At 39.7% G+C, this 16,938-nt stretch overlaps 1 protein-coding gene across 1 annotated transcript; it reads right to left on the reverse strand.

Annotated features, from left to right (window-relative positions):
- Nucleotides 1-298: 298 nt before the first annotated feature.
- LOC114470014 (uncharacterized) lies at nt 299-8,436 on the reverse strand. Its single transcript, XM_028457990.1, has 4 exons — nt 7,398-8,436; nt 5,907-6,110; nt 5,592-5,802; nt 299-958 (listed from the first exon to the last, which is right to left on the reverse strand). Exons 1-4 carry the CDS (start codon nt 8,140-8,142, stop codon nt 706-708), a joined length of 1,413 nt encoding a protein of 470 aa, XP_028313791.1. The 5' UTR covers nt 8,143-8,436; the 3' UTR covers nt 299-705.
- Nucleotides 8,437-16,938: the final 8,502 nt, after the last annotated feature.

Below are 16,938 nucleotides of genomic sequence, written 5' to 3' on the forward strand. Positions count from 1 at the left end.
TTTATTTTTTTTTCTTGCACGTCGCGCCTCTCCTGAAGAACTCTGGCACCATTTTTACCGACACCAAACAGATGTTCACGGTAAACGGATGCCCCACTCTGCAACCAGACCTTGTGCTGTATGGAATGAAGCTTGACTTTAAACATGGCTGGTAGGAAGGAGTCGCCTCGTGACTCGATGAGCGCGGCAGGTGCAAGTGCCCGTTATCATTGCATGCAGTTATAATTTATTGTTGAATTTAGGAAACAATAATAGTTTTAGCTCGATTTGGATCTAAATGTGTGGTTTAATGAAACACTGTGGTTGTGTTTATTTATGCTTATATTTAAGTAATACCTTCTTAAAAGGTCATGTGAACTCTTCTGTTTATTTATAAGTAATAAAAAAAGCTGAAGAAGATTTTTATGTAAGTGTTAGTTATAAGGTCACAAAGTATTAAAATGGCAAAAAGTGAAATGCTCGGGCTGCCACGGCTAGCAGATTTAGTGGCTACACAGAGAAGCTACATTGTGAGGCAATGCCCTGCTTTACAAGAAAGCATGGCAAAGGTGTGCACATGCTCAAATGGCTTCAGGGCCACTGGGGAAGCGAGATGGAGCGTACATGGTCGTGCTTCCCATTATCTTGCAGCCCCGCCTCCACCCACAGAGACAAAAACACGTCAGCACTTCCTCGCAGTGTTCAACCAACAGGATGATATATTTTTTAGTCTCCTTCCCATATGCAGTCGCAATCCCGCTGCAGGTTCCTCTGACGCATGCTGGTGACCGTGTAGATGCGGTTGTGTGAGAGCGAGTAGAGCTGATCGATCAGCTCCTGCACGGCCGGGCTGGGCCACTGGTGTCCGTTCAGGTAATCTCTGACGATGAAGAAATGCTCCACCAACAGCTCCAGGCGCTGCAAGTGACGCAGGCGGACCAGGTTCAACAGATCCTTCACCGGTTCCCGTCGGAAAAACCTGAAGCAGAGCGTAGAATTTAGGATTTCTACAAACTGTTTAAAGACTCAGCGTGGGAAACAAAGAGGAATATCTGTAGATGGGGGACGACTATAACTGGTGACCATTGTACCTGATGACCATGTGTGGAGTTTGCGGGGCAGGGGGGGCATTGCCCCCCTTAGTGATCAAAAGTTTCCCCAAATTCATTTGAAAAAATAAAATTCTTAATATAATGTACATATGTACGCATATGTTAAGTGCCAAAAACACAGTGACTAGGAAATGATAAAAATGGCGATATAAAATTCAAAGGATTACAAAATAAAACCAAGTAAAAAAGTTTTAAAGGACCAGCAGTCGATGACATTTGACCCTCCAACTTCCCGCAGCAGCTGAGTGCTTTGTTTACAACATGGAGAACACCACGGGTGCTCCATAGACTCACTCGTCTGATGTTTGTAGTGATGCACTGAGAAAACAAGTGGCTGGAACAGAGAACGAGCAAACCCTGTGCTCAGTGTCTGGATATAAAGTGGTGGATTGAGTGGTGGTGTATTAATTTACTCGCCCACTCCCCGCGACAAAATCGGCGTCCATCGGCCATGGGAGCACATAGACAATCAGTGAAGGTGGAGTTACGATGTTAGAGACTTTAAATGCCATAATTTACGTTGTTGGACTTATAAATGCTTTTAATCCATATGGATCCTTTTATTCTATCCCACCTGTTGTTTAACTTAGTGATTTACAACTGAGAGCAAGTCTCTCCCTCCATGTTAAAGTGTATCTCCCATATTGAAGGTCCTATATCATGCAAATCAACTTTTTTGAGCTTTTAACCTTGTTACGATGTTAATTCCTTATCAAAAGCACCCCCAAAGTATTATTGGGCTTCCTTCCTGCATCTCTGAGAAATCCTCAATGATCCTGCCCTCTAAGCTGCTTCTCTGCCCTCTTCTGAAAAACGAGCGGTTCAAATGCTAGTGACGTCACTATAATTATGAACTGCCCCCTCCAGGAAGTACCTGCTGCCAATGCCGCGCCTCCACGGTGAACACTGCAGTGTCGGCACCCAGGGAGCAGACATCATATCGCCTTTGACTTGATCTGAAGTGTTTATGACCCAATGCGACGCAACGGTTGAGGTGATAAACAAATGATTATCACCTTAAATGCACTATTCCTGTATTTAATAAAGAGGAGAAGAAGAAAGTGCATTAGCAGCTTAACATTCCGGTGAGTGTTTGAAGTTGCTGACTGCTGCTGGATGAACACAGCGCGGAGACGGACTCACACAATAGCCGCTTAAATATTCATGTGTTTTACTGTAATGTGCAGTTTTTTTTGGCTGAAAACAGTAACAACAGTGTGTGGATAGCAAAAGAAAATTGCTTTGGTGATCACTGATCTGCTTCAGATCTGCGAGTCATGCAGGCAAGTCAGTGTATAGACACGCCCACTCATGAATATGCATAAGTAGGCATTAAACAGCCCGTTGCTCAGAAAGTCACTTTTCAGAGGCTAAAACTCTGTAAAACAGGCGAGTTTGGTAAAAATAAACCCCAAATACTATGTTTTTGGGGTTCTTAGAACAAATGGAGATGGGCGAAACATGCATGATATGGGACCTTTAAAGCACATGTATTGAGTGTTCTATGATATATCATGTAGAACATAATAAATAATAACATTGCTTATTTTGAGCATCTTTACTCTCTCATTGTTTAAGTTACATTTCAGGCTGCATTTTGGATTTATTTTGGCAGGTCCATAATACAGCTTTCAAAACGTATGTTACAGAAATGAAAAATAATAACAAAAACAGTTAGATTGATACATTTGTTTTCATTCCTTATTTGTGAAGTGAAACTCGAGACGTTCTATGTATTTATTTATTTTTGCTACCCCCCTGGCAACAATCTTAAACTCCGCCTATGCTTTTTACCAGAGAGTGTGAGAGAGAGAGAGAGAGAGACAGAGAGAGAGAGAGAGAGAGAAAGAGAGAGAAAGAGAGAGAGAGAGAGAGAGAGAGAGAAAGAGAGAGAGAGAGAGAGAGAGAGAAAGAGAGAGAGGGAGAGAGAGAGAAATGACAACTTAAAAACAGTTTAAAACAATTAATTATCAAGAAATAAAACATCTTCATCTTCAATTCTTAAGAGTGGAACATAAATGAAAGCATTAAATATATAGAGTTTTATATTGTTTATTTTTTGTTAAAAAATTATCATCATATTATTGATGATGATGGAAATTACCTTGATTTGAACATGAACTGAAAATACAGGGGTCAGTTTTGGTCCAAAACCAGGCAGGAAATGACCAGAAATCTATTCAGGAGCCACTAAATACTGTTTCATTCCACTTACAAAATGAGATTCTTTGTAATGTGTGTTTAACACTCGTTCATTCCATATATGCTCTAGTCGGACAAAGGGGGTACTTGGATTCAGGAATAAGAGAAAGGGGATACTATTATTACAATTATTACAATTAGGTGTGCACGAATAGCATTTTTTTTTAATGCCTGACCTGCTGATCCATTTTTGTTTTACTGGTATAATTAGCAGCATATACAGCTTGAATATTTAATCTTCTTTTTATTGTAAAAACATTGAACAACCTAAAAACAATACAAACTTGTTGTTTTAACTGCACATGGGTAGTGATCTCAAATATAAATGAAAGGTTTAGAGCGTTGCTGTCCAAATAAACTAAATTTGATCAGTTCCTTTAGTCTTTGATTTTCACCTTTTAAAAACAAACACAACTTGTATAATAACAAATAATAATCTACAGTGGACAATTAAAGCTGTAGTTTGTAGAATCCTCTCTCTGCTCCGTTTTGAAACCGAAACCCAACCTCCCTTACCGGCATGATTTGTGAACGCTGCAACTTTTTTCTCAATAGAGACATAGTGACAAATGTAGGGATGTTATCTTGTGTAAGTGGAGATTTTTTTCTGGTATTTTAGAGACTCTGAGATAAGTGCAAATATAACTCTGTAGTTACTGTCTTGAGCAGCTCGTCCCCGCTAGTCGCGGAGGGTCCGCAAGGACGCAAAGCGCAAGCGATCCGTTCCTCCTCAGTGTTTGTGACTTTATTTTGTTGCTTCTCAACCACTGTCTGCCTTTTTCTGCTTGATTTGCTGTGTAATTGTTGTGTCTAATGCTGTTAAGGGGACTTCTGCTGTAATGACCACAAATGCATGTTTACTACCGATGGTCCCTGAACACGCCTTACTTCAGTCGAGCAGTCAATAGAAATGCCCAAAACAGCTCATGAAGCACACGTGTTTGTAGAAAGATCTCTGATTGGCTGACATGCAGATTGCAGGAGCGTCACGCTCCTGGATTTCTAAACCTAATTTACAGGGCCAGGAGAAGGAGATGAGATTCACTGTCCACTCAGAACACTTTTTTATTACAATATACTCAAAGATGATTATAGAATTTTTACCAAATGATGCCAAAAAAAAAAAAACTTACAAACTGCAGCTTTAACAAATGAAGGCATTAAAAACGATGGGTTTTATAATGTGGAGTTTTTGTTTAAATGATAATCATAATAATGATGATGGAAATTATCTTAATTAGAACATAAACTGAAAATACAAGGCAGGAGTCGACCAAAAATTATAAAAACTACAGAATTTAGTAGGCACTAAATAATGTTTCATTCCACTTATTTACAATGTTTAATTCTTTAAAATTAATTCTTTCATTCATTAGTCTCTATAGTTGTTTGTTTATAGAAGGATTATTTATTTATCAACAAGGTGGATGCGCGTGCAACCTGATTGCAGAAACAGCCGCGACCACCACTTTAAACTGTCTAATGTCATGTCCATCCGCGGTAAACTTGCAGTTGTGATGTTTCAGCGTATTACAAAAGTTTATCACAGAGTGATAAAGTAAGTTATGCAGCTAAATTAACATTAGTGAACGGGATACATCTTAATGACCCATACGCATTGAGTGGATAAATGACGAGAAAAAATTTCCCAAACTTCAGTGGCCGTAAAATCGTTCTTAACTGATCGACACACAAAGTCTCTATTCCCGGGAGAGCCTGCTGCACTGATGTTTATAAAATCAGTGACAGTGATGCTGATAAACTTGTTACATTAGATAAGGCTTACCTGAAATAAAATGATTGCTGCAGATTGTTGCATTTTTTTATTATCTCCTCATTCTAATCGCTTCTTCTATTAGCCTGCAACCAAAGACGTCTCTTGTTTGCCTTGAAAGGGGTGCGAGTTGACATAATTCTGTAAAACTTGCGCGTTTCATTGTTTTTATCAAAAGGGTTTGTGCAGCCAACAGTACAGCAAGACATGATTAAAGCGGCTCTTTCTGCAGGCGACATGCGCAGTGTTGCAGGAAGTGATGTAGACCAATAATCCCTCTATAGCATTCTGAGCTAAATGTTTAGTCGGACAAAGAGGGTACATGATCAAGAAGTTTGAGAACCACTGATGTAATGCATAACTGTCATCTGAAGTGTGTTTTTAATGTAGTGTGACAGAATAAGTGGTTCAGAAAAACAAGCGCTGAGAAGTGTCACCACTTATAATGATCGCCAGTTGATCCGACAAACTAACAGGTGCACAAACTTCTCCTATCTGCTGAGTTGTTTTAACGCAACACTGACCGTATTCGGAGAGTTCGGAGCTCGGGGAATAATTTAGGGATCCGTCGGCAGACACTTCCACTGGAACGGTTCTGCCAGATGTCGAGCTCCTTCAGCTGTGGGAGTTTGGTTGAGATAAGGCGCAAGTCCTTCAGGGTGAGAATCATTCGCAGGGTGAGCCGCGTCACACTAGGAGGAATTTTGGCTGCATAGCTGGAGACAGAGTTTCCACCTGGAGAAGAAGATTTACAGGAACGGGAACCACAATATTAAAACCTGGCCTGATTTATGAAGCCTGTGATTTACAGACTGGGGTGGGATTATGAGGAATCTAACCATGGATGCTGAGGGACTCCAGGTTGGGCAGAGATGCCAGCCAGTATCCAAGGCAGCACTCCTCGTCTTTAGTGATGTGTTTGTAGTGTATTTTCAGTGAGCGGAGCGAAGTCAGGTTCTTCAGAGCGTCTTTGGACAAAGCAGATTCCATGTAATCTACCAGCTCCAGGCTGGTCAGCTCAGGACCCCCATACTGGAATGATCCTTAGAAGACACAGAGAGGACCAAGTCTGAGTTTAGGATAAAAGTAAAGTCTGAAAACCAATGTTATCACAGCTAGAAATGGATCAGTTCATTCCAGATTATTAGAACAAGAAATAAACGAACCAAATCTAAACAATATGGGGCCTCATTTATAACCATTACGTACACCAAAAATGGGGCCTGAAAGATGTGCACGACACTTTCCACGCAAAGTTTTTGATTTATAGAAATAAACGTAGCGTGAGGTAAAGCTGTGCAATTAATCAAAATTTGATTATGATTTTGATTATTACGCTCAACAATTACAAAAATAACAATCAAGAAAAAAACTATTTTTAAAATATATATTGGTATACATATATTTGTAATTATACATGTGTTTTATTTGCTAAATAAAAAACTTCCATGATTTAGGATATCTACAAAGAATAAAGCTTGGCACACACGTGAAGAAACAACTATTAATATTAACTTTTAGTTTAGTTTAGTTTAATGCACGCTCCTTCTCTACTACAACTCAATTATGATTACAACAGCAACAAAATGTTTCAATTATAATTACCCCATAATTGTTATTAATTAGTAATTATGCAATTACAACTGTAATTGACCCCAACCCTGGTATGTTTTATGGGGTTATTTATCAAAGGCTCAATATTTGTGATTAATTAAATTTGAAATTTGCAATTTAGAACATATTTGTAAATCACTTTCATGGAAAAATAATAATTGTATTTTTAATTGTAATTGGGGGAAAATGCCAGTCACCATAATGGTAATTGAGTTGTAAATGAACATTGCTAACGTAATTGTAATTGAAAAATGTAATTGACCCTAAGGCTGCAGGATTATGGCCAAAATGATAATCATGATTATTTTTTTATCAATACTGTAATCATAATTATAACCACAATTATTTTTCATGTTAAGGACAAATCTGTAATTTTATTGCACTACATTTAAACAAACGTGTACAGTTTACAGCGCAAAATGAATTTTTAAATATACCAAAAAAAAAGTGAATAAAGCTGCAGCCGAAGGGTTGCTTGCTTGTTATTGAAAGCATCTTAATGAAGCCTTAACCATGTGTTCACGCCCTGGTCCTGATTAGAGCAGAACCCACATTTTAAATGTGAAAATTGCTGACGATCTGGTTATTTTAATGGTGGCAACCAAAATCGTGATTGTGCAGCCCTAACTGACCCCAACACTGATATCAATATATCTTGAATCCCAATATATTGACCAAGCCTAGTAAATAGGAATGTTTGTGTAATAATCCCTCACCGGGGTGCTCTGGGTCGGCCGGGCTGAAGTAGTCGTCGGGCAGACGCTTCCGCGGCTCGGATCTCGTCCCCCAGGAGAGACGGCGGAGCTTCTTGAGACCGAGCAGTAAGCCGTGGAAGACGGGCACGGACACAGCACTCACCCCTACCCCACAGCGGTACTCGGACTCCTTCGGGTGGAAGAGCAGAAACCGCAGGTTGAAGAGGCCGGACACGGTTCGGATGAAGTCCTCCTCGGACGGCATCTGGACGTTGCACACGCTGAGGTGAGTCAGCTGCTCGGCGAGCCTCTCAGCCAGCGTGAGGCTGATCAGCGGCTCCGACCAGGCAGCGTTCCGTACCCCGAGCTCCCTGAGGCTCTCGAAGCGCCACAGGTTATCCAGGTACTTCTCCTGGTACTGGCGACACCCGTCCAGGAAGACCACGGCAGTGAGCGACGGCAGGAAACGCAGCAGGCGGCGCCACTCTTTGCGCCGCAGGTGACGCACCGCCACCCGGGTCAGCCTCCTGGACTCCAGGGTGGACCAGAAACCGAAGGTGTAGCGGCGGAGATCGGACAGCACCACCGTGGAGTCCCGCCACAGAGACGGGTGGTCAGACAGCGTCCGCAGGCGGCGGGAGCTCGCACGCACCACGTACCTATCCTCCTTGCTCAGATAGCTGAGCACGAGCACCCAGAGCTCCGGGGGCAACACGGACGAAAAGTCCACCAGAGAGGGGCCATTGTTCAGAGAGGTTAACGACATGACTGCCCTATAAATCACACAGCTAACAACAACGAACAAAGAATACTTTCTCAGTGCCCAAACGAAAGCAACACCGCTTAACGGCGCACTTTCTTCTCTTCTTCGTTTTGTTTCTGGCGGGTGGTATCTACTATACTGCCGTGTGAACTTGAGAACTATGTCACTTAATTCTTCCGAAAAAAACGAGCGGTTACTCCTCCGGTTCAAACTTTTGTGACGTCAAGAGCGTCTAAACTGCCCCCTCCCGGAAGTGTCTGCTGCCGGTGCCACGCCTCCACAGTGAACATACACTGCAGTGTTTGCACTATTTGTTCATGCTTAGGTATACTCCGCTTTTCTGGTTTCCAGCGCGTCTTGTGGTTCGACGCATTGGCTCAGTGATTATGGCAAGCCCTTTTAACATTTAATAGCTACGTTTGACTATCCGGAATTAACTTTATTGTCATATACTGTACGTAAAGCTACATACACAAAATGTATTCTCTGCATTTAACCCCTCCCCGAGGACCAGTTGGCAGCACTGCTGTAGCACCAGGAAGCAGACACATTTTTAGTGCCTGTTCTCTCGCCTCCTATCACCTTTGACATGATCTAACATGTTTGTGACTTAATGCAACTCAGCGGTTGGACAAAACAAATGATTATCACCTTAAATGCACTATTCCTGTAGTTAATAGAGATGAGGAGGAGAAGAAAGTGACTAAGCAGCTTAAAAATCCAGTGATCGTTTGAAGCAGCTGAATGACTGGCCTTTGTTCTTCTGCGGGGGCTCTCTGGGCCCTCACCTTGGGGGAGTTTGGTTCTGGGGTGTGGGTGTGGGTTGGCGGGGGGATCGGGTTCGGTGGTGGGGTGCACTGGGCCCTCGGCCCCTTGGGGCTTTCTTGGGTGTGTGTGTGGGGGACAGTGGCTGCCTCTCGGCTTGCGGTCTCTGAGGCATCTGGGGGGTGATCGGTCGTGGAGGGGCGGCCTGGGGCTCCTTGGCCCCCGCTCTTTCTGCTGTCCTGGCGGCCTCTTCGGGCCCGGGGTGGCGCCTGGGTTCGAAGAAGCGGATCTTGCACAAACATTGGTCATAGACGCACTGGCATGTCTTGAGCTGTGGGATAAACTCGTACTGGGCTTAACCTTAGATACATTAATCCCAAACATCAGTTTTAGTTATAACCACTCACTCCTTCCCTCTGTTCACGGCCTCCACATTATACCTAAGCTTCACACTTGTCACCAGACTGACTGAATGGATTTCACAATACAATAAGCACAATACACACAACTATAACATCACATTTCACTATCACTTTAAAGCAGTCACTTCTTCCCCACCCTTTCCATTTTCTACCCTGACTCCCTCTTCCCTGTTCCCTTCCCCCTCACCTCGGTGTAACACTGCCCTCTCTTTTTATATTCTCCCTATAATAAAGTTCTTTTTACCCTTCCTTAGGGATGTCTGGTGATGGTCACAATTATGTAATAAAATTTATTTATTTGCAATAACAAAACATCCATTGCTAATAAATAAATAGAATTAAAAAAAATTATGTAAAAAGAATAAAGGATACATACATATACATAAACAGGTGGGGGCAAGGATATATATATAACACTGCTTAATTTGAGCAACTTTATTCTCTCATTCTTTAGTTACAAGAGGGTGCTGCATTTTTGATTGCAGCAGTTCATGTATAGTACTGCAGCAAAAATGTAGCAGAAAGCAGCCGCTGGCCTGATTTCATCATGAATTTACAACATTAAACGATGCGACGACGCAATTTTTTGTATTCAACTTTATCAATTATGTTACTTATCTTTTTCCATTATTGTTTATGTTACAAACATTGTGGTTGGCATGAATCTCGAGACGTTCTATATATTTAATTCTATTATTTAATTTTTTTTGCCCCCCCCCGGCAAGAATCTCAATGTCCGCCTATGATTAAAATATATGTATATAAAACTAAATTCCTTCTAATAACTCGGTTTCTTTTAAACACTTAAACAATGCTTTATATTTCCCTTCATCAATGTTAAGCATATTCTTAAGATTGAAAATTCTTGTCTCATAATTCTTTAATTCTTCCTTAAATCTTTCCTTCTGGGTGACATACTTCCAGCAGTGACACATAACATGTTCTACAATTTCCTCTGACCCACACTCACAAAGTCCTGTTGGATGTTTCCTCATTAAATGCATTGTCTTATTTAAACCAGTGTGACCTAACTTAATATAGATGCAATTCTTTGCTTTCTGCGGTGCTTCTTCCAGCTGATTCCCTACCTCCCACTTTTTGCTTTGTATCATACAAGTGACGACTTTTAGTTCCGTCTTCCCAAAATTTTTGCCACTCCTCCATTATCTTGGATCAAATTATAAATTTGGCTTCACTTATACTCAGCGCTATCTCTATTACCTCATTCTGTTTGAGAGAGTTCTTTGCCAGAGCGTCTGCCATCTTGTTTTTCTCAATACCTCTATGAGCTGGGATCCACATAAATCTAACTACTGTCTCCCTGTGTTGTAGTCTGAAAAGCACTTCTAATATCTCATACACCATCACCGGTCGGTTATGAGATGACACAGTCTGCAATGATACCTGGGATGATATTGAATCTGAACATATTATGATCTTACTTAACTGGTTTTGTTGTATCCATTGCAATGCCACCACAATAGCTAGCATTTTGACTGTATACTTTGTTGTGATTTGATGTTCTTTTATTAATGCTGACATTTAAACTACTAAAAGCAAACCCTATACTTCCTTTTCTTTCTCTTTATATACTGGAATGTAAGCTTGGTGTATTGATCTCAGCCTTTCAGCAACTGTATCAGCCCAATTTCCTTTCCCTGTGTTTCTTCATTTTTTCCTGAAGGTATAAATCTAAATTCACAGGAGGAAATAATCATGGAGGAGTCACCGGGTCAGGTACTGGAAGAGGACATCTTTCCCTATGCAGTTTCATCTCCTTAGCCATTTTACTAGCTGTCCCTACATAACATTCCCACTTTATTGCTCCGCTCTCCTAACATGGTCTAAGGGCCTTCACTGTCGGATGCTCATTCCTTTGTCCTCATAGACTTACCCTTTGATTTAACACCAACTGCTTGTACCTCAGGCGTAATGGTACTTCTTGCATTTCGACTTGAACTGCTATAGCTGGTGACTTAATAGCCACACAGCATAATCTTAATGCTCCATTTTGAATGACATCTAGCTTATTTAGAAATGTTTTGGATGCTGATCTGTACACTATAATCAATCATTGATCTTATAAATGAGACACATATATTCGACAGCTCCCCTTTTCCATAAGGCCCCATCATCAGCAAATAAGGATCTTCCAATATCGTACAGTGTATCAGAGAACACATCATTAACAAGAAGACATAGTCATCAACATCCTCCGCCAGATTGGTTGTCATTATAACTCACAACTTTTCCTAAATGTCCTAAATCTAAGAACTTAGATGTATACATAAGAAAATATTATCACATCAGAATATAATATTACTAACTATCAAACGGTTTCTAAGAAAAGCTGTACCCTTTGAAGATAGCTTGAACAGAGTAAAAAGAAACTGAACAAGGGCAATAACTCCGTAAAAAATTATTGCGCGCTTCTCATTTTCGAACTCCATCAAGGTATTGATACCCTGAAGCCACACACCTAATTTGGTTATCCTAACAGTTTCTGAGAAATGCTGTCCCCTTTAACTCGGAAGGGACGAACGCACGGAGGGATGGACAGAGCTCAAAGCTATATCCACCTTCCACACTTTGTGGCGGGGGATAATACAAATACGGAGGGGTTCCAATGTCTACCTTGTATCTAGGTGATATTGATGTTCCCATTTTAACCTGAATGTGTCTATCAAATAGAAAACTTTTGATCCAGTAAAGGGTTCTTCCTGTTATTCCCATTTTATGGAGTTTAATCATTAGCCGCTCTTTCCATACCATACCATACCATCATGCTTTCTCAACATCAAAGAACACTGCCACTATGTATTCTGTATTTATTTGAGCTGTATTAATTTCCGTCTCCAAACAAATTACTGGGTCCAGTGTTCACCTCCCTTTCCTAAAATCACTCTGGTAGGGTGAGAGCAGTCCTATTCTTTCTACATTAAAAAATCAATTTCTCTGTTATTATCATCTCCAATACTTTCCCAACATGTGAAGTGTGTGCTATTGGTCCAGCTTGTTGGATTCTCTGGAGCCTTTCCTGGTTTAATTATTGGTATAATAACTGCATCTTTCCAACTAATAGGTAATAATCCCTCTTCCCACACTTTATTATAAATAGAAGGTTAGCTTCCGGAGCTCACTGAGCTGCTGGGGCTCAGCGAACAGGGGCTGAGCGTGCAGGTCTGCAGCTGGACTCTCTTGGAATAATTGGCTTTAAAGGAGCAACCTCTGCAATCAGTAAACAACATAAACATTAAGAAACAAGGGACATATATTCCAGCAAACATGTGTAAAGCAATTAATAGTTTGAACTTTAATTTAATTTGGAAAAATAAAAGTAATTATATAGCAACAGCAGATTTGGTCAAATCCTATGAGGATGCAGGAGCTAATGCAATAGACTTTGATTTTATGAATGTGATGTTGAAGTTAAAGTGGTTCAAGCTTTGTATACTCAACAAACATTCTATTTGGTTCCATGTACCCAACTTGATCTTTCAGAAACTAGGTGGACTTAAGTTTCTTCTGAAATGTGATTATGATAATAACAAGTTGCCAGTCAAACCCTCAGATTTTTTATAAACGAGCCCTTCTTTATTGGAAACTTATTTCCAAACACTATTTCACACCACACAACACATCAATCTGGAACAATCGATGTGAGCAGAAGATCTGTTTTTATGAATGAATGGTATAGCAAAGGTGTCTGGGCCATCTCACATTTAATGGATGGTGATGGAAACATTCTACATTACACTGATTTCTGTGAAAAATTTCAGATCATTTGTACTTAGAAAAAATATTACCAGATTGTTAAGGCTCTTCCACTGTCACTTAAAAATATGATTTAACAAATTACAATACCTTCCAAAGTTATCCCTAAATTAGGACAGCTTTACAGTATATCAATGTTGAATTTTGTAACCCTAAATGTAATAACACATTTATTAGAAACACTTTTTTGAGTTCCTGTTCCACTAACTCTGCTAAAAGAGATTACATCCTCAAAGAGTTTAAAATTGACAAAGGAAAAAGATTAAATGCAAATATTTAGGTTATTCAGTTTTGCCCAAAGCCAAAGAACTTCAGTCTAAGGCAGTGTTTCCTAACCAGGGGTACGCGTACCCCTAGGGGTACATGAGCACATTGCAGGGGGTACGTGGAAAAATTAAAAACATATTTCCAAGATAATAAAAAATATTCTCAGTCATTTCACAAGTCCGTCAATGAAATGGTACGTGTGCGCAATGACTTGTTTTTAAAGTTTAAATGCCTGTTTAAAGGGGACATATTCAAAGAAGCTCCTTTTGTGGTAAATGTCATAACAGTTCTGTATAACACAGGCAGGTTAATTACATGTTTTGTATTTATTTATATTACTTATTATTTTTATTTATTCTAATTTCAACTTTATTATTTTTCTTTAATAACAATATCGTCATAATATATTAGTGTTGATAATACAGTATTAATAATACAAACATTTACTATATTATTATTATAATTAGGTATAATATTATTATATTATAATATTATTTATTATATTTATCATTTGTATTGCCTTGATGGCAACATAATTTTATGTTTAATTTTAGTTAAATAAGAAGATGAAGTCTGAATATTATCTGTTCAATTTAAGAAGATGGAATAAAATGACTTGCGTTAATGGCTCGTCACTCCTACAAATGGGATAAATGCAGAGAGCAAAAGACAATATGATTGTTCGACTCAACTTAACTTTAATTCTGTCTAACCTTAAAAGGGCCGATAATCTTGCTTAACTCTGGTTCAGACACAGAATAGGAGACACTTTTGCCACCAATTTAGCTTAAAAATTAAATAAATTACATCTCAAATAACAATTATGGGGGAAAATAATGAAATAAATGAACTGACAAATTCAGCTCTGAAAAAATAATTAGGTTATGTTATTAGGTGTGGAGTGTTAACATTATTCAGAATAAATAATGGATAGAATAAGATTTCTCCTTCATAAATAAGAGATAGCAAAGAAAAACAAAACAATTTAAATAAATAACATTATTTATTTGGTTAAACTTATTTCGCTTTTCACATCTCCATGTCTCCCAATTGTATGCATTCATCTTGGAAAGATGAATGCATACAATGCATAGTCACACTTTTCCGTCTGACTTGCATGTCCTTGTAAAAGTGGTTCTCAAATTGTTGCTTCTCACCAGATATCAGCCTACCACTAGTTGTAGATGTACCACAGTTTGAGAATCACTGCAACTCCAGCTACGCTTCTCCTTGCTGCAGGAAAGGATAATTGAATTAATACTCCCTGCTTTTCTTTCAGCCTCATATTTTCCCACTCACGTGTGAATGGGCTACAGATAACTTTGAGTTCGGCATGGCTAAAAGCTCACTAACCCACACCTACAGTAACCATTGTGTGATTGTGCAGCAGCACCTTTTAGGATCTGAAAAGCTTTTAGATCCTGACTTCTGACCTGGAAGCTATAACTGAGTGCCAAAGCAATACTAACTATTCATTTAGTTAGTTAACTAACCCTAACACCCCTTCTCTTTAGACTAGTTTTATTTTGTTTTCCCCTCTTTTCTTCTGTTCAGGTACCAACCGATCCCAAGAGAGGTTGCCAGGTGTGTGGAGACTACCCTTCCTCAGACAACAACCGATCATCTACACGATATTCGGCCTAATAACTTCGTGATCATCTACCACACCGACCGGAGGTGTGCCGACCCTTTTTGCGTTCAGCTGACGACCCACACGGCAGAGAAGGTCGCAGAGCGGGCAACATGGACCCAAGCAGATGATTGCCGACACGAGCTGATGCTGAGACGGAGGCTGACCGAACAACAAAGGGGTAACCGTCAAGGCCACTGAGTGAGGCGGCGTAATAACTACAACGTCTAAGCTGGCTTCTCAGGTGCGGTGCACAAAGAAGCGTTCCTTTGCCTTGTGGGATCACCGGAGCTGATTGCCTAGATCAAGCCCTGAGGACCCCGCCGACGTGGGATTTTTGTTCTTCCTTTGCTTTGTTTATAAGCCACACCCATGAAAGGCTTATAGCTAGGTGGAGGGTGGACAACCTCACACCTGGCTGCAAGATGATACAGTCACAAGTAGGGATGTAACGATTCACTCAACTCCCGATACGATTCACGATATTGGGTTCACGATACGATTCTCTCACGACTTACGTTACAAAATGAGACTGTAGACAAATGATGATTGAAAAATATTCTTTTATTTTTTTGGGGGGAAAAAAAACTAGAAAACACTGCACTATTTTCCTTTTATTTTTCATTGTCAAAAGAATCCCTTGATAAACTGTTCAAAATAATGCAATTTAACTAAAAATAAATCTTGAATTAAATAAATAAAGGAATAATACAAATGAAGAAGCTTATTAATTTAAATTCTGGTTCTATAATAAACAATGCAAAACTGCATAATAGTTTTTTCTTTTTAAAAGTGCAACTGAAAATGTATTTTGTGCCTTAACAATTAGACTTAAAAAAAAAAAAAAAAAAAAAAAAAAAACGTCATTGCCCAGTATTTACGTCAGATATTTGTTTGGACCAGCAGAGGGCGCTGGTAACCCCGTGGTCGGTTGGCATGCAGATATTCTGTGCAATGAAGAAGAGAAGCTATGCTTGCAGACAGAGCTAAAAGAATAACGTGACTTTTACAGATATTCATGTAATATTACAGATATTCTTTCAGTGCTAAAGGGGTAAGGAATCATTTATTAACATATTTAAGAGTAGAAGGCAGCCAGAAAGAAAGTATTAGCAGACTCCGCCCGCCGCCTACACTTGCCCTCTGCTGGTTAAAAAAAGTACTGCGATTAAATTTTCAGAAGATTGATATCAATTGTGATACCTATGAATCGATTTTTAACTGCCTTACGATTAATCGTTACATCCCTAGTCAGAAGCCCTTCTGCTGTGATTGCGGAAAACACTCAAGCTTCTTCATTCATGATGCCGCCAATCATGTGCGGTGATTCTAACCATGGTTCCACTATTCTTCTGGCTATTGGTGACCCCAGTTACTAACGGGGCCACTGAACTCAGTCAATGAACACGAGTGATGTCCTTGATGTAAATGATGATTTTTGCTTATCTAGATGGTAATAGAGGTTGATTTTTGATGATTCATGCCATTGATAATAATGAAGTTTTTAAGGCTTATTTCCACATTTTTCTTGATATGTCTGTGTCTGACAAAAGAAGACTATATCCAATGTATGACAATAGCGATGCTAATGGTTAACCCTGATGGACAGCAAAGGTGGATCCAAGGTTATTCTACTGCTATAATAATTTAGTTTCTTGATTTGGTCGTTGATGGCGACCAAAAGTGGGGAATGTTATGGCAATTATTATATTCATCATATCATCAAATGTGTGTTCATGTGTACAATTTGTCATGTTTTAATACATGATGACTGCATTACTTTTTGCACTTTTGAACAACTGAGTCATGTTAGATTAACAATACAGATCGTATTGTATCCACAGTGCAACACACAGTCTCTACTGAAGGCCAAACTCAAACTCAGATGCAGATATACACGCACACACACTATCAAGGACAGATACCAGTGGCGCAGGCCTT

This window comes from Gouania willdenowi, chromosome 9 (genome assembly GCF_900634775.1).
Source record: "Gouania willdenowi chromosome 9, fGouWil2.1, whole genome shotgun sequence".
Lineage (NCBI taxonomy): Eukaryota > Metazoa > Chordata > Actinopteri > Blenniiformes > Gobiesocidae > Gouania > Gouania willdenowi.